This window comes from Mastigoproctus giganteus, chromosome 9 (genome assembly GCF_048544385.1).
Source record: "Mastigoproctus giganteus isolate SK-2022 chromosome 9, ASM4854438v1, whole genome shotgun sequence".
NCBI classification, from domain to species: domain Eukaryota; kingdom Metazoa; phylum Arthropoda; class Arachnida; order Uropygi; family Thelyphonidae; genus Mastigoproctus; species Mastigoproctus giganteus.
Genome location: NC_143583.1, coordinates 152,560,800 through 152,579,680, shown reverse-complemented (window position 1 = coordinate 152,579,680; position 18,881 = coordinate 152,560,800). Strand labels below are relative to the sequence as shown.

Sequence of the window (18,881 nt, the reverse complement as noted above, 5' to 3'; positions counted from 1 at the left end):
GTCTTATAATGGGGGATTTTAACTTCCCAGATATTGACTGTAACTTGTGGGTTGGTCACTCACACACTAGTCAGACTTTTGTGGATTTATTGGATGATTGTTTTCTGCAGCAGCATGTTCAAGAGGCAACCAGAGAAAGTAATACTCTTGATCTGGTTATCAGCAGTGATCATTCGTGTATTAAGAATTTGCAGATAAAGGAACCACTGTGGGGCAGTGATCACAGTGTGCTGATGTGGGATTTACTTAAAGGTTTAATTACCATCAGGGGTAAAGAAAAGGATTTTTGCTTCCGTAAGGGTGAGTACAGTGGTCTCCGACAGTTTTTAAATTCTGTACAGTGGGATCAACTGACAATATTACCAACAGTAAATTCTAAGTGGAAAGTATTCAAGGAATTAATCGTGGAAACTACTAAAAGTTTCATACCTATTAAGAAATACTGTTCAAGGTTTAGGCCAAAATGGTTATCTAATGAACTAATGAGACTCGTAACAGAGAAGAAAAATGCATGGGATGCATATAAATTATCAAGCGACTCTATGGCAGATACAAGCTAGTCTGTAATCAGGTCACAAAGGAGGTTAGGCAGGCGAAGGCAGATTACGAAAAATCCTTGGCAAAAGATGCTAAGAAAAACAGCAAGGATTTCTTTACTTATATAAACTCTAAAAGGAAGGGGATGAATCTGATTGGTCCACTTGACATCAATGGTTCAACTGTTGATGATACTGCTCAGATAGCAAACAAACTGAATCAGTATTTTGCATCTACATTCACACATGAGGAATTATTAAGGTTTGAAAATGGCAGAAGGTTATTAAATTGTAGCAGGATACTTAATGATTTTGTAATAACTGAGAGCAAAGTGGAGGTGAAATTGTTGAAGTTAAACATAAGAAAGGCACCTGGGGTGGATGGGATCTATCCAGTTATATTAAAGGAGACACCAAAGCAACTAAGCAAACCCTTAGCCATAATTATGAGAGCATCATTGGACTCAGGGGAGGTTCCCACAGACTGGAGATGTGCAAATGTATCCCCAATTCACAAAGGGGGATCAAAGGGTGACACGAGTAATTACAGACCAGTTAGTTTAACTTCTGTTCCGGGTAAAATAATGGAGTCACTGGTTAAAGATGCATTGCAGGATCATCTAGACAAGACTGCAGCAATAATTCAGACACAGCATGGGTTTGTTAAGGGAAAGTCTTGTCTGACAAATTTGATAGGATATTATGATGTGGTTACAAAGGAACTGGATGCAAAAAATAATTTTGATATCATATATTTGGATTTCAGGAAAGCTTTTGACACTGTTGCTCATGGAAGACTATTGTACAAATTGGAGCAGAATGGTGTTAAGGGTAAGCTGCTACAATGGATAAAAGGATGGTTAAGTGGGAGAAGACAGAGGGTGGTAATCAATGGGTGCTGCTCTTCGTGGACTAATGTTATTAGTGGAGTCCCACAGGGTTCGGTGTTGGGTCCACTGTTGTTTTGTATATTTATCAATGATATTGATGAAGGTATATCAGACTTAATGTCGAAGTTTGCAGATGATACAAAGGTTGGCAGGTTTGTTAATGACAGTAATGGCAGTGTGCTACTGCAACAGGATCTAGATAAGTTGGGCAGATGGGCTAAGAAGTGGCAACTGAAGTTTAACCTTGACAAATGCAAAGTACTGCATATGGGTAGAAGTAACCCCAGAGAAACGTACCAACTGTGTGGTACTACACTTAAGGTGGTAGAAAGTGAAAAAGACCTGGGAGTAATTGTGCAGTCAGATATGAAGTTTTCTGAGCAGTGCAGACAGGCTGCCAGGGCAGGTCATGGGGTTTTGTCAATGATATATAGGAATTTTGCTAGCAGGGAAAAGGAAGTGATTATCCCTCTGTATAAGGCAATGGTCAGGCCACGCCTTGAGTACTGCGTACAGGTCTGGAGGCCTCATTTTAGGAAGAATGTAGATTTACTTGAGCGTGTACAGAGAAGGGCAACAAGATTGGTGATGGGAATGAAGGAATCCTCTTACCAAGAGAGGCTTAAGTTCTGCAAATTGCAGTGGCTGGAGACTAGGCACTTGCACGGTGATCTGATTGAGGTGTATAAGGCCTTGAATGGGTTGAGCACGCTGAATTCTGATGGGATCCTTCCACTTGTTCAGATTACGAACCTAAGGGGGCATAAATTCAAATTAAGAAAAGACAGATGTGCGGAAATTTGCCTTTAGCCAGCGGGTGGTTAATTGCTGGAACAAACTTCCATCTGTCGTTGTGGAAGTTGATAGGTTGAATAAATTTAAGGAGGAACTGGACAGGCATTTGGGGGGAATGGTGTGATTTTTTTTTTTTTTTTTTTTGGCTGATGCTGCATAAGCTCATACACTTGCTTTCTTGCATCCCATGCCACTACTACTACTACTACTACATAGTTCAAGCATTGCTTTTCCAATGACTTTTTTTTTATTTTATATTTTTCATCTGTGTTTCTTTATTCTGTTTCTGTAAACCCATATTTATTATCAAAATGGATTCAAGAAGGATTCATTCCAGGTGTAAAGCAAATCTTTTAATATAATACCAGTGGGTCTATTTTCAGTCGGTTTACTATTATAGAATGCTGTCCATTGAGGATTCGTAAGTATCGGTCAGCAGGCTTTGAATTTTGGCTGCATAGTTGGGAGCAGCATTTTTCTTCTAAGGTGAAGTGGAGGTTTGTGTGCCTCTACATACAGGCTCTGGACAGGGGATGTGCTAAAAAGTGCCTAGAGAGAGTATGAAGGGCACTGTGTTGGATGGTATTGTCTGGTCAGTGCACTTTTCCTGAGGACACCTTGAGTGTAGGACCAAGGAAGTACAGATTGATAGCAGACCTGAAAGCTTCTCTGTTGAAGACTATTTATAATGAATTCTGGTAAGTGCCCTCGCAATTCTACGGAAAAAGTTCTCTCAATATGCCATACCTCCAGGTAGTGTTGAAAGCCTTTTCTATATCAAGACTTACCATAACAAGATGTTCATTTTTGACATAAGCATTATGGATGATGTTAGTCTTGGCTTTCATCATTAGATCTAATGTGGATCTGTTTTGTCGGAATCCAAACTGATTGCTGCTCATAAGTTTTTTAGCTTCAAGAAACCAGGTAAGTCATTTGTGTATCATTCTTTCTAGAGTTTTACTTGGGCAGCTGGTGAGGGAGATAGGTTGGTAATTTTGTGGCAGTGATTGATCTTTTCCCGGCTTAGGAAAGGCTAAAAAATAACAGAGTGATTGTTACCACTGGCATGGTAACAATGAGCCTCCTTAAGAACTTAGCAGCAATAGGCCTTCGGAGAGAACACTTACATGGAACTCCAGAAAGCTACAATCCTGAACCAAAAGTAATAATAATAACTGGACACAACCAACCACCCCATGTCCTTGATACCAGTACCTGTCACAGGGCAGAAAATTCCCATAAAGGAGAAAAGTTTTTATAATAATAATACATAAGTGGACAAATGGAAAATGATGCCACTGCTTCAGTGATCCTGCCTTTCAGTTCACGAATGCCTTGGCACATATACACTGGCTGCAATCTGGGAAGAAATGATCTGTTGAGTCAACATCCATCATGTAACTCATAGGGCACATATCACAGGATTTTAGTCCACAAAAAGCACTTTGAGAGATTCTCTATCCATATATGTCCAAAAATAGCATATCTCATATATACACATATAAGATATACTATTGAGATAGGCGACCATTCATCCCCGATTTTCGGGGACAGTCCCCAAAACAAGACTTGTGTCCCAGCTTATTTTTGTCCCCAATTCTGCATTTCTTCCTTAAAGTTATAAAATAATGAATATGAGACTGAAGCCACAATCTTGCTGCTTAAAATTTCTGCTAATCTGGCAATAGTGTAACCATACTGGGAATCCCCGAGGTCTCAACTCAAACATTCGACCCTAGGCTGTGATCAGTGATGAACAAGACATCAAAGTGGTTTGATGACCGGTTTCTTGTAGGAGTATTTTCGTAGCATTGAACACTTGTCTTTCTAATTACTACATGTGTTTACTGTGTTATTAAATAAAAAAAGTTATACAAGATTAAAACTAAGTTGCATTGTATGTTTAAATTTTAAATTAATTACCTACTTGTTATTTTAGAATTATGAGTTCAAAAAAGTGAAAGGCTCACTTCAGTGAATCATTACAAACCAAATTTTCATTTATTCGTGCAGTTAACAATGAAAGCACTTCAGTACAGTGCACTGTGTGCAATTCGACATTTTCTATAGCCAGTGGTGGAAAATCTTCCATAACAGACCACACGAAAATACCAAACTGCATTGGAAGCAAAATCTCAGTCTGGAAGTATTAGTAATTATTATTGCAAACTTGAGCCACCAAAATTCGAATATGATTTAGCTATTCATGAAGGAACTTATATCTATCATATCATTCGACACAATCAAAGTTCTCGAAGCATGGACTGCAGAACGAGTTTACAAAAGAAATTTTCAGATGAAAAGTTTTCATGCTCAAGAACAAAGTGCGAGGCAATTTTAAAAAATATTTTTTACCCTTGGTCGCTGGAAGAAATGAACTTAAAAATGCTGATTTTGTCACTTTTTCTTGCGATATTTCGAATCACAAATACTTAAAGTTACTACCAATTACTGTACGTTATTTTGATGGATACAACATGCATGTTTCAATCAATAATAAAGTTTTAACTTTTGTTGAAATATCAGGTGAAACAGCTGACATTATTTCTTCAGAAATCACAAAAACAATTGCATCTTATGAGTTGGATAAGGTAATCAGACTTTCGGCCAATAAACAAACTTTGGAGGTTTATTAAGAAGAGGCAAAGAAAATGTTATAACTAAACTTAAAACCCAATTAAACAGAAACATAACTGGTCTTGGTTGTAATGCACATATTGTACATAATTGTGCTAAGGCAGCATTTGATTCAAATGCTATTGAAGTACTTGTTATAAAAATATTTGGGTATTTCCATATATACACAGTTTGCGTAAAATGCTTAAAAGGTTTTTGTGATTTTGTTGGACAGGAATACAAACAAATATTGGGTTATGTTAATGTGAGGTGGTTGTCATTACTTCCAGCCTTAGAAAGGATACTTAAACTTTACACGGCACTGAAGTCCCTTTTTATGTCAGCAATGTCCAAAAGTGCTGAAACAATTTTTTGATAGAAGTGACATAGAACTGTGGATTAGCTTTGTTCATTCACAAGCTTCTCTTTTTCATGATACAATCAAGATGCTTGAAGGCAATGATAAGTGCGCTATGGAATCGCCATTAGTTATAAAAAATCTATGGTCAAAACTGGAGATACGACGAAAAGAAAATTTTATTCCACACGTGGTGAAGAAACAATTAATAGATTTAGTGGATGATGGCACAATGACAATGGAATCTTATTTTGAAACATCAAAAGAATTTTATGATATGGCTTTATCTTATTTAAAAGCTTGGAAAAAAATCAATGAAGATTTATCAGATTTAAGCTGTTTTCTTCTGAATCAGGTTCCTCTGAGAGAAAATTTTGATATGACAACTGATCTATTGTCGTCAGAGTGTCAAATACTAAATATCAATCGCAATGAGCTTTTTGATGAATTTACTTACTTGCAAACATACAAATTTTTGTATTTATCGGGAAGAGACAACGAATGGTTCAATTCTATGGCCCTTGCTAAGAAATGGTGCAAAGCTCTTCTTAATATGAAAGAAAATAATGTGCCGCATGCTAACATGAAGAAAGTTGTTAGTCTTGTGATGTGCCTTCCTGGAAGCAACACTTTTGTTGAAAGAGTGTTTTCTTGCATGAACTACATTTGGAGTGATGAAAAATCACAGCTGAAAGCGGAAACAATTCGAGCTATCATTGTTTGTTTGTTTGTTCGTTATTTGGTTTTTAGGAGCATTAGCAACTAAGGCCATATTGCTCCGGGGATATGCGGTGGTCATTCCCTGACCTTTCAGCATTCTCCGTATTTGGCGGTGACGGGCTCGAACCCCGGTCTAATCAAGACGCATGTGCTACGCACTGCTGCTCCTTCCCACCTGGCTACAGAGGCACCTACGCGAGCTATCATAGCTGTTAAAATAAACATGGGTTTATCATGTGAGGCCTTTAGTGTGAAAATATCAGCAAACCCTGCTATATTGAAAAAAATTCATTCTTCGAACAAATATACAGCAGTTAGTACAATGCAAACATTTATGTAAAATGGGTTTTCAAATGTTCAAATAAAATTATTATTATTTAAATTAAATTATTATTATTACTACAGAATGAGTATTATTTAAGGTCCCACATCAGGCTGTGCAATGGCTGCTCGTGTTAGAGTGCACCTCTCTGATTGCTGGGGTTAAGCACCATCGGGTGTGATCAGTAGTTGGAGGAGCGACCATTCTATGGCAGTCAGTGCTGGTCTGAGATCCCGCCAAGGGTGTTTATATGGCCCATCAAAGGACTCACCCTCTACCAGGAGTAGGGGATGGGCCCTTAAAAAAAAAAAAAAAGGGTCCCCAGAAACCCCAAGAAAAAAATGGTCACCTTGATATATGGATACATATGAGATATGACAATAGTCAGCTGTTGAGCCTGTGATTTTGAAATCTAGTTTTATTTTGGAACACATATATAATAATTTTTCCAAACCTTTAAATTTATTCAAACTACACACTTCCACAATGCTAGGTGGAAGTTTATTCTAACCATCAATTACTTTCTCTCCTCTCTGACATCTATATTATGTTCTAATAATTACCATTGCAATTCTGTGAGTTTCATATTTTTTCCTTTGAATTCCTGATTAAATCAAGCACTCTTTTGATTTGTAATTCCCTAATTCCAACATTTATTTTCCTGCACATTATCTTGTGTTAACACCAGGAAGCATTTCTACTTCCTATTACCTCTTCTTCCTAATAACTACTTAGTGACTAATCTTTTATTCCATGTTTTGCAAGTATACTGTTGGACCTACTAATGCAATTGTTTCCAAACTTTACATGGTGGTCCCTCAGCTTAGCAAAGTTTCTTTACCCTCCTTCCAAACATTGTTAAAAAGAAACAAAGAGATGCAATGAAACAGTCAACCCTTGATAGTTTTTTTTTTAAATAAGAAAGACGAAAGTATACCATAAGCCTTTATTTTCATGTGTGGCTTAAAAGTTCTGGACAGTTTTATAGCCATCTTCAATCAAGGTATTTCTCCTTTTTTTAAATTTGAATGAACTTCCCATCTTTGTACATATATAAAGAACAGCCTTTTCCAGTTTTTCATTTTTAAAACCAACACTTTTTAAAACTTCACATTTTAGATTTTCAGTAACTCATAATATTTATCAAGGTGCCATAACTATTATTGAAATAATTCACCTGCATGATGTGCATGGGCCACACTGAAGTTTTTTTAACTGCTTGCCTAATTTAAGTACACTGAGTAGACAGAAATCATGGGAAACCTACCTAGTAACGGGTAGGCACACCTTTTTCCCAGATAAGGGCAGTCACATGGAGAAGCATTGAGTCCACTAGTTCACAAAAGCATTCCACAGGTATTTCCATCTATGCTTGCTGTACCAGTGACCATAATTCTGCCGCATTCCTGGGTGGAGGATCCAAATCTCGAACGGACCTTTCCACAGCATCCCAAAGATGCTCCATAGGATTCGTGTCCAATGAACGGGGATGCCATTCCATGGTGGTAAAATCTGTGGAATGCTCTTCGAACCATGTTTTAGTCACCAGGACTCTTTGGGGAGACACACTGTCCTGCTGGAAGAGTCCATTGCCCTGTGGGTGCACGATGATCATGAAAGGATGCAGATGATCTGTAAGGATGGACACGTAACCTGGACTGTTCAGAGATGCATCTAGAGATCCCAATGTGTGCCAGTTGAACAGGCCCCAGACCATTACCGACCGTTCACCTAACTGAACAGTTCCTTGATGACATGATGGATGCATAGCTTTGTGTGGTTTCCACCAGATACACACCCTCACTTCCACTCGAAATAACTGGAAACGGGACTCATTCAAGGTCCAGTGTGAATGTTTTTTCGTGCAGTTGAGGCAGAGTCCTGTATGGTGGTGTTAGCAATGAGACTCTGGTGGGTTGGCGATGAACTTGTGCTACTGTTGCTAATAATAATTGTAATACTATGACTAAGAAAAATCAAGCAAAGAATAATAATGAAAATAATATAAAATTGCATTTTTTCAATCTTTTATTGATGAACTTTAGAAAAAAGCATTTAAAAACCAATATTTGTGTTGTTAAATATACATAAAGACATTAAACACACACCTTTTGTCACAAAAACAAATCAATACTCACACAGAAACTGCTTTTCCACATGGTTGTATTGACTGTTACGCTCGTGTTTTGAAATTAACAAATGGTCAAAAATTCGGGAGAAAAAGGAAACCATAATGCACTCTGTGTTCTTTCAACTACTAAGTAGACATTGCCGAATAAACTTTACACATTTTAGGTGTACTTACGTCTTTCATATTTAAAAAAAAACTATCAAGGGTTGACTGTTTCATTGCATCTCTTTGTTTCTTTTTAACAATTTCAATAAGGCGTTTTAACTGTAAAATTGAAAGGGAACCTACCTTTTCTGTTTCAAGAAATTTAAGTCCAGTTTGCAAACCAGCAAGTGCCTCCGCAATACAGGTCAACAAGCAAAGTTATAAGTAATTTATTATTGTTCTTACAGAAATCAAAGGATAATGCGTATCGCAGATTTGGGTTAAACTGAAAATATTGGCACCTGTTCATAAGGAAAAAAAAATGTTGATCTTAAGTGACTAAAAACACGTTTCAACTGATGAAAAATGGGAGCCCTATCTGCATCACAATTATAAGCGGAATCGCATTATAACGAATTGCATCTTAACAGGTTTCAGCTGTATACTAAATTAAAATTTTTGCATCTTCAGTTTATTTTGCTTCATGTTATCCCCAGTTTTCTAAACAGAGTCAGAAAATAGGCAATGCAGGATAATGTATCACAAGATTGGGAGTTCTGATTTTACTCTGTATGATCACCATAGTCAGAAGAGTTTATAACTCACTGTAAATATATCACTGCAGCAGATGAATGAGGCAACAATGGGAGGAACATTTTTTTGTAACAGCAAACTTGATCTTGTAATATGTACTGCAGTGTTTGTATGTTACTCAATTGCTACAGCCAACCCTTCCAGTGCTGTTGATCTGTTGTGAGATTACAATCTGTAATGTAATTCACACTGCAGCATATGCACATGTTACCCTATTGTTACAGCCAACCCGTTGATGATTTCTGATCTACTGTGAGACCATAGTCAGTATACTCTGTATGGGAATATTTCAGTTTTTATGTGTAGTTGTGTTTTTTACAGAATTTTCAATAGAACTAATGATTTCACAATTGGGCTAAAATGTTTAGGTATAAGGTATGTTCGTGTTAGATGGCACCTGGGATTTCTCCCATCTCCGTTTGTGTTTCGCTGTATCAAGGACAGTACACTGTCAAGCCAGAGACTTGAAAGTGTGTGGGCTATGTCTGTGCAGTGTGATATGTTGTGCCCATTGTCTGTCCGGCTTATTGGCCACCTGGCCCCTAGTGGGGCCCGACTTTGCCCATACCTTGCCACGTGTATCCAGTATCACAACATATTGCTCTGGCAGATCCTGCCACCTAGTTTCCTGGGATTTCAGTGGCTAGGACCTAAAAAAAAAAAAAAAAAAAAATTATGCATTTGACATTAATGCTTAAGGATTGCTGAACGCTAAAGAGATGTGTTATAGGCCTAATAGGTCAGGCAAAATTTTGATGTTATTAAATTTAGACATGTGAGGCTATATTCTAGATAAAAACTAGGTGTTAGTTGTCTTAGAGATTTACACAAAACCGGTAGAATTTGGCAGCATTGTTAAGGGTGTACTCGGTCGATTTAGTGAGAGAGGGGGGGACTGAAGACTGGGGGGAAAACAGATAGAAGAGTAGGCATCCCCAAAGAGGTCAGTGGAGACGAGCCCCACCAGATGAAGTATGGAGGTAGGCAGGGAGGAGAGGAGACAGAGATCCGTCTCCTCTCTCCCCTGCCTGCGGATGGGGTTTTAAAGGGAACCAGGTTAGAGTACCCAGTTCAGATCGCCAATGGCGTGTTGGCAGCAAAGCTGCAGAATGTCTTCGTCGGTGTCATGTCCAAGCAGTGTCAAATCTGGTATGAATGTCAAGCTGCCCATCCCACTCTGGGGGGGGTGGGATATGTTAGCTGGCAGTGGGGAACCCACCAGGCAAGGGGGTGGGGGAAAGACACATTTACTTCATTCATAATCTGCATTCTCACTCTACTTGCATTCTTTTTTTTTTTTTGGAAGATTTAGACATTTTGGAATGAGATAAACATTTTATATTAATCACTAAATAGAAAGAAAATGTGATCACAGGCATAGTTATAGATAAGTAAAAAACCACTATATTAGTAACTGGAAGCTTATGATTATATTTTTCAGATTTTTTGGACAATGAAAGGTTTCAATATTTGTAAAAAATTAGCATTGTATCTGCAGGATAAAAGTTAATTGTAACAGAGACTGAGAATCTTGTAATGTAACCTAGCAAGCTCAGTGCATCAGTATTACACTGAACTTTTGTGAAATTGTGCAGACATTCCTCTATTTGATCCCTGATGTTAAATATTGAGAGATGATAGTAGCTTTAAGTTAACTAAAGTTTTGCCTCTCCTACAATAAATCTTGATCACAGGAAATCAAATATTTCTGATTATTGCTGATATTATACCCATTGCTTTTGTGCAAATGCTTTTCCAAGCTATTGATTAGTTTAGATGATACATTATATGACACTGTACTTAATCAAAATGTAAGATGCTCAATCTATATTGAACAGGAAATTAACTAGAGTACCAGGAGCAGTTAAACACTTAATGACATTAGATTTCTACTTGAAGATTGAATTGCAGGCTTTTCAACTGAATGAGTATTATGATTTACACTTTTATTTTATTTATTTCTTTTTTTTTTTATTATTTTTTTAACAAATGATCTTAGTCAAATTTTAAATGGCACTGTGAATATCAAAGGCATTAAATACAAAGGAATAAATGGGTCCAGCCTCAGTCCCTGGTAGGTAGAACGTGGAAGAGATGTAATGAGATTTCTATACAGTGTGAGTGTGAATATTAACTCAGAGTATGTTTCAATGCATAATATGCAGGTGAGAGGGAATAAAATCGGCAAAAAATTATGTGTTGCTTAAAGTTTATAACTTTCATTATACAAATATCTTACTATCAAATGATTTCAGTGACAGAGCTGGTGGGATAAATGCTATAATGTTCGCCTGTTAATTTCTTAACAGCACATCAACTCGAAGAGCTTATATTAATTTAAGTGCACTCAGCTGAATAAGAATTCAACATTTATTCTTTGGAATACTGCAAAAGTAGCACCCTTCTTTGCAGATCAAATTTTAAAGTAACAGATGCACTGACACTGAGATTGTTGTTGTTATTTGGTTTTTAGGAGCATTAGCAACTAAGGCCATATTGCTCCGGGGACATGCGGTGGTCATTCCCTGACCTTTCCGCATCCTCCGTATTTGGTGGTCATGGGCTCGAACTCCAATCTAACTCAAGAAGCGTGTGCTACGCACTGCCGCTCCTGCCCACCTGGCTACGGAGGCACCACTGACAGCACAATTCTACAGCAGAGAATCAAGTATAGATATGCATAAGGAATACTGAGTTGTATATTTTATAAATGTATCTGAATAACTGGAGCCATACATAAACAGACAATATATGGAAAGCTTAAATTTATTAAAAGTCACTTGCTGCTAGAATGTAAAATCCAAACTGTTTTCAAGATCATCATCAGTGATAGGTAAAAATGCATAAAAGGAGTAACACATAAAATATTAAAATTATTGAATTTCCTCTTAAAAAATGCAGTCTTGCTCTCTCTCTCTCATGGGAAAAACAGTTCGAATTCAATTGAATTAACTGAAGGTAGTGTCATTCCTTGCAAGTGCTAAACTTTTATGTGCTTAATAAAATATATATATATCAAGTCTTCTTGAAAAGTTTTAGTAGAAAAGGAAAACACTTTCAATAATATTTGTACCTGTAATCCATTAAATGCAGGAATGAAGAAAACTCCTCCGCTATCTGTAAAGATATATCATTTTGTAAAATTCATCATTTCATATGATATATATATGTATGTGTACACACACACACACACACACACACACACACACACACACACACACACACACACACACACACACACACACACACACACACAATATTATGAACAATACATATTATTTTGAGGAAAGTGATCAAACAAATTTTTGAAATTATCATGTCTACACCATACACCAACATAAAATCCCCTTAAATTGAATTTGAACAAACCTGAATTACATATAAACAAGGCTGTTAAAACTTTCCCTAAGCAGAATTTTTCCTTTAACCCTTTAATTTCACAATCCTCTTAACTTCAGAAGCTTTAAAACGGATGTGCAAACCAGTAATAACTGAAATGAAACTAATGGCATAACTGTCAACATTTTACTAAATGGCTGGAAATCAGGTTACAGGAGGAAAAGAAGATTATCTGGCCAAAATAGACAAAAAAAAAAAAAAAAACAGATTTTTCCGAAAAAGCAAAAGGCTTTTTAACCCAGCAGTGGTGGCAACCCAAAATGTAGCAGAAACAGTGGCAGATCACCTGAGGGTGCTCAACTTTCTTTTTAATTTCTAGAAAATGCTTGGATTTTTCATAATTCTGCCAACATTTCATCTTTTCTAATAAACTACAGTACTTACTACATGTAATATACAGTACTTACTGTAAGTTTTAATAAAAAAATTAATAATTTTAAAACATTCCATGTTTTACACCTTTTATTTCCAAAAAATAAATATTTTTGAAAATTACAAAAAAAAAAACAAAAAAAACAAAAAAAAAAAAGAAGCCATTTTAGACAAAATAAAAAAGAAAAGTCTTTTATTCTGTTCCGATTTCTAAGTTTAAAAGTCTGCTCAGTGTGTAAAATTTCAAACATGTGTATGCATATATATTTCTGATTATTATGTTTATAAATATTATTAAAAATTAAAAAAAAAAGTTATATATATCTAATTCTGTTTTCAGGTTTATTTCAAATCTGGTGTGCTTCACAGTGCACAAAATTGAAATTGTATATCTTGCCCACAGCTCCATGTTCACTATGTAAAAACAACAAATCTTTCAAAAGTTTTACCCCTACTCAACTAGGGTAAAACTTATGTATATTTAATATTATTAATTACTTCTGTTTTCAGGTTTATTTCAAAATTCATTTCAAATTTTGTGTGTTCATAGCATGCAAAATTTTAAACTGTGGTATGTTGTATCCTGCTACTCCACCTTCACTATGTGAAAGCAACAATAAATCTTTCAAAACCAACTAAGGTAAGACTGTAGATGTTTATCGAACCCAAATAGTTGCAAAGATGTTGGCAGGTCATCTGATAGGTTCTCATATGCAGTTTCTGTATGAAAACTGTAAAAGAAATACTTCAGAAACTATCACAGTAAAATTTTGATTATATTTAGGAAGGAATAAAAAATTTATGATCTTTAATTATTAATTGTTAACATGAGAATGTTATTTTCGAGGGTCCCACCACTGCCAAATTAAAGTCCACACTGCACCAGAAATTAAATTTCAATGATAACTTTCACATTTTATATTAAAATACAGCCATAGGACCACTTACCAGTACAGGACATTTTCAACCATTAGCTACCTAAGATTTTTCTCTCTGTGGATTTTGGTTTGGATAGTCTGCTAGACATAAATTGATTATGATTGCTTCAAGAAAGAGACATTATTACAGATCTGTCTTCTTCATAAATGTTGAGCCAAACTTTTGTTTATAGTAATCACACTGTTTATACTTGACTCTATCAACATCATTTCCAAAGCTTAACCCAGTGGTTTTCAGCCTTTTTTTTTTTTAATAATGGCACCACTAAGTAATTTATTTTGTTCTGCAGCACCCCTACTCAATTTTCTGCCTGTTAGATCCGATTTTCTCTCTCTGTATATATCCGCATATATATATATAAAATATATATGTCATATGATAATTATAAAAACTACATTTCATAATACAAATTATATATATACAGTATATAATTTTATTCTTTATATAGAGGTACTAAGTAAACATCAATTATAGATCAGTACAAAATTAAAAAGATACTGTAAACCTTTTTATAATGAAATAACCATAAATTAAAAAATAATAATAAGTTTAAGTAACTTAAACCCAAATTACGTGGCTGTTGTTGTTGTTATTTGGTTTTTAGGAGCATTAGCAACTAAGGCCATATTGCTCCGGGGATATGCGGTGGTCATTCCCTGACCTTTCCGCATCCTCCATATTTGGTGGTCACGGGCTCGAACCCCGGTCTAATCGAGAAGTGTGTGCTACGCACTGCTGCTCCTGCCCACCTGGCTACGGAGGCACTAAATTATGTGGCACTCCTGGAATGTTGTTGCAGCACCCCAGTTGAAAATCAGAAAGAGATTTCAACTAAGTTTTTTATTTCCCCCTCTTTTCTTTTTTGTTCCCATTTGGCTGAATATTCTTTCTGTAGTTTTATGAAGCTGTAGTTTTTAAAAATTTTGTAAATGTGTTTATGAACTACTTCTTTCTCTCTAATTAACAAAGTGGCTATCAGGAGTGCTGGTTTGTGTTGTATAAAATATGTAAAATGCATAAAAGAACATGTTAGATTACACATCTACATTTGTGTACCATGTAGATACAGTTTTTCAGGTCTAGGTGGTGAAAAAGTTAATGTAATCAAATATTTGCAAACCAGTAAGATAAAAACAATATGCAGTGCATAGAAAGAAATGTGAAAATAAATGTAGTGTTTAAATGTGAGGATGAGTGTCATATGCATTGTTTAGCATAGAAAATTTTACTCTGAGCTATTCTGAATTTGGAAAGAGAAGAAAAGAAAGTAGTGAAGGCTTTGAAAATGTCATTTTCAGGTGCTCAAAAAAATATGGCAGTAATGAAAGTGATTCCATGGCTTATCTCAACATAGTGAACTTTCTTAACAAAAAAATCATCAAATCAAAAGGGAATTTCACTCGATTTAAAGATAAACTGTCTTCGATAAAATCTGTAAAATCATTAATTTTTATTTCATATTTTATTAGAAAACTTAAATTTATTACTTATTTTTCACCCTCTTGCCATTAACAAAAGCACATGATGCAAAAATCAAGCTTATATAGCATCAGCCAAAAAAAAAAAAAAAAAAACACACACCCTTCTCATTTCACCCATCCACTCGCTCCAAAGGTTTGTCTAGTTCTGCCTTGAATCTGTTTAAGCCTTCTTGGAATCTCTTTAAAAGTTACAGCTGTCAGTTACAGGCTCCGCAAAAACGATAAGTGTTTGCCTTTTATTTACATGATTGTTATTTTATATTGTACTTAATACGTAGTCATATAGTTATAGTTACGCTGGTTATTTTTTATTTTTAATTTAGATAAAGAGTTTTTGTGGATTTTACTTACGATAGGTAAAACCGTTATTTCGTTCCATTTTTGTAGCCACTGTTTTTGGATATAGTGGTAGAGAATTCAAATTTTTTAATTGAGGTAGCTAGGTAGCTCTAACGCATAATTATATAGTAATACGCTTCACTGTTTCTATTTAATAGTTTCTATTCAAATACTATTGACATTTAATTTATTGATTTTATTAATTTAAACTACCATGCCCCAAACTAGAGCAGCAAAGCAACGGGCACAAAGTGGCAGGAGTGCTGTGACTCGGGGGAGAACTGAGGGGGGGCAATTCTCCAACGCATCACAGCCTAAAAAAATGTGCGACTTGTGAAATGTTTGCCAAACTCTCTGGAACGGAACATGATATTGCCATGGGGGATGTCTTTGTGTGTGCGCGATGTAAGGAAATCAGGCGACAACTCAGTGTTGTTATGGGCCTATATGAGAGTTTGAAGGACAGGGTGGATGCCCTCGAAAGATCTAAATTGAGGGGCCCATCAGGCTCTCAGCTGCCCACATCAACGCCAGAGCTTGCACTTGGTCATCACGCAACACAGCATCAACCCCTAAGGCAGAATGCGCTGGTCCCACAGGAACTAGTAGTTGTTGGTGACTCTATTGTCAGGGAAACGGGGAACATCCTTTGTAAAAAGGATAGGTGGAACAGGACCAGGGTATGTCTGCCAGGGGCAAAGGTTGATGACGTTGTAGAGCGGATATCATCTTTCAAGGGCACAAAAGGTGATATAGTTGTACACGTTGGCACTAATAATATTAAGAGTAGGAGACCGGCGGAATTACTCAACAGGTACAGGTCACTGTTGAAAAAAAGCCGTGAAATAGGGTTGAATTTGAAAGTGTCTGCAATTCTGCCCAGACACGATAGGAGGGAGTACATGATGAGAGCCTTGTCGATCAATTCGGCCCTGGAAAGATTGTGCAAGGCTCAAGGGGTAGAATTTTTTTTCAGCCTGGACTGTACTTGTTAACAGGAGAGATTGCTTCTACAGGGATGGGATACACTTAAATAGAAAGGGTGCAAGAATATTTGCTGATGCTATCGAGGCAGTGTTAGGTGGGTCGGAAAACTGCTAGTTTGGGGGGATACAAAGACTAATAGTTTAACAGTAACCGCAGGCAGAGGTGAAGGTGATTCTTGCACAACTTCTATTAGAATAAGAAGCGACCTGGAGCGAGGGGTGTTGGGGGTTTCAGGGACGGATGGCAGTCATCATGGAATAGTTGGATATATGGGATGTGTTAGGGTAACAAGGAATAGGCATAGGAGCATGTATGCTTGCATGTATACCAATGCTAGAAGTATAGTAAATAAATTTGATGAATTTGAAGTGTTGGTCAAGACATCAAAGGTGGATATTGTTGGGATAGCAGAGACATGGTGTCACAAAGATATAAGGAATGCAGAACTGGAATTTGGGGAGTACAATGTGTACAGAAAGGATAGACAGGACAGAAAGGGAGGGAGTGTTATGCTGTTAATTAAGAAAAACATAAAATCAAAGGAAGTGCACCCAGTTAATATAGATGAACAGTGCTCTGTTGAGTCAGTTTGGTGTGAGATAAGCACTGCGAAAGGAAAAATAAGAGTAGGAGTGTGTTATAGGCCTAATGACTTGAATGAGTACAATGAACAATTGTACAGAGAAATAGAGTGGGCCAGTAAATCAGAATGTCTTATAATGGGGGATTTTAACTTCCCAGATATTGACTGGAACTTGTGGGTTGGTCACTCACACACTAGTCAGACTTTTGTGGATTTATTGGATGATTGTTTTCTGCAGCAGCATGTTCGAGAGGCAACCAGAGAAAGTAACAATCTTGATCTGGTTATCAGCAGTGATCTTTCATGTATTAAGAATTTGCAGATAAAGGAACCACTAGGTGGCAGTGATCACAGTGTGCTGAAGTGGGATTTACTCAAAGAGGTAACTACCGTCAGGGGTAAAGGAAAGGGTTTTTGCTTCCGTAAAGGGGAGTACAGTGGTCTCAGACAGTTTTTAAATTCTGTACAGTGGGATCAACTGACGATGTTACAAACAGTAAATTCTAAGTGGGAAGCATTCAAGGAATTAATCGTGGAAGCTACTAGACTTTATATACCGATTAAGAAATATCGTTCAAGGTTTAGGCCTAAATGGTTATCAAATGAACTAATGAGACTCGTGACAGAGAAGAAAAATGCATGGGATGCATATAAATTATCAGGTGATGCAGAAGCCTGTGGCAGATATAAGCTAGTCTGTAATCAGGTCACAAAGGAGGTTCGGCAGGCGAAGGCGGATTACGAGAAATCTTTGGCAAAAGATGCTAAGAAAAACAGCAAGGATTTCTTTACTTATATAAACTCTAAAAGGAAGGGGATTAATATGATTGGTCCACTTGACATCGATGGTTCGACTGTTGATGATTCTGCTCAGATAGCAAACAAACTGAATGAGTATTTTGCATCTACATTCACACGTGAGGAATTATTACAGTTTGAAAATGGAAGAAGGTTATCAAATTGTAGTGTGCTTAATGATTTTGTAATAACTGAGAGCAAAGTGGAGGAGAAATTGTTGAAGTTAAACATAAGAAAGGCACCTGGGGTGGATGGGATCTATCCAGTTATTTTAAAGGAGGCGGCAAAGCAACTAAGCAAACCCTTAGCCATAATTATGAGAGCATCCTTGGACTCAGGGGAGGTTCCCACGGACTGGAGATGTGCAAATGTGTCCCCAATTCACAAAGGTGGATCGAAGGGTGACATGAGTAATTACAGACCAGTTAGTTTAACTTCTGTTCCGGGTAAAATAATGGAGTCACTGGTTAAAGATGCATTGCAGGATCATCTAGACAAGACTGCAGCAATAATTCAAACACAGCATGGGTTTGTTAAGGGAAAGTCTTGTCTGACAAATTTGATTGGTTATTATGATGTGGTCACAAAGGAACTGGATGCAAAAAATAATTTTGATATCATATACTTGGATTTCAGGAAAGCTTTTGACACTGTTGCGCATGGAAGACTACTGCACAAATTGGAGCAGAATGGTATTAAGGGTAAGTTGCTACAATGGATAAAAGGATGGTTAAGTGGGAGAAGACAGAGGGTGGTAATCAATGGGTGGTGCTCTTCATGGACTAATGTTATTAGTGGAGTCCCACAGGGTTCGGTGTTGGGTCCACTGTTGTTTTGTGTATTTATCAATGATATTGATGAAGGTATATCAGGC

General features: G+C 36.7%; 1 protein-coding gene across 1 annotated transcript in view; it reads right to left on the bottom strand.

The window, feature by feature from the left end:
* Positions 1–18,881, bottom strand: part of LOC150080822 (glycerol kinase 5) — a 376,684-nt gene that overhangs the window by 23,647 nt on the left and 334,156 nt on the right. The window contains exon 15 of the mRNA XM_090382163.1: positions 12,183–12,226. Coding sequence (XP_090238289.1) covers positions 12,183–12,226 — 44 coding nt within the window. The remainder of the gene's footprint in view (positions 1–12,182; positions 12,227–18,881) is intronic.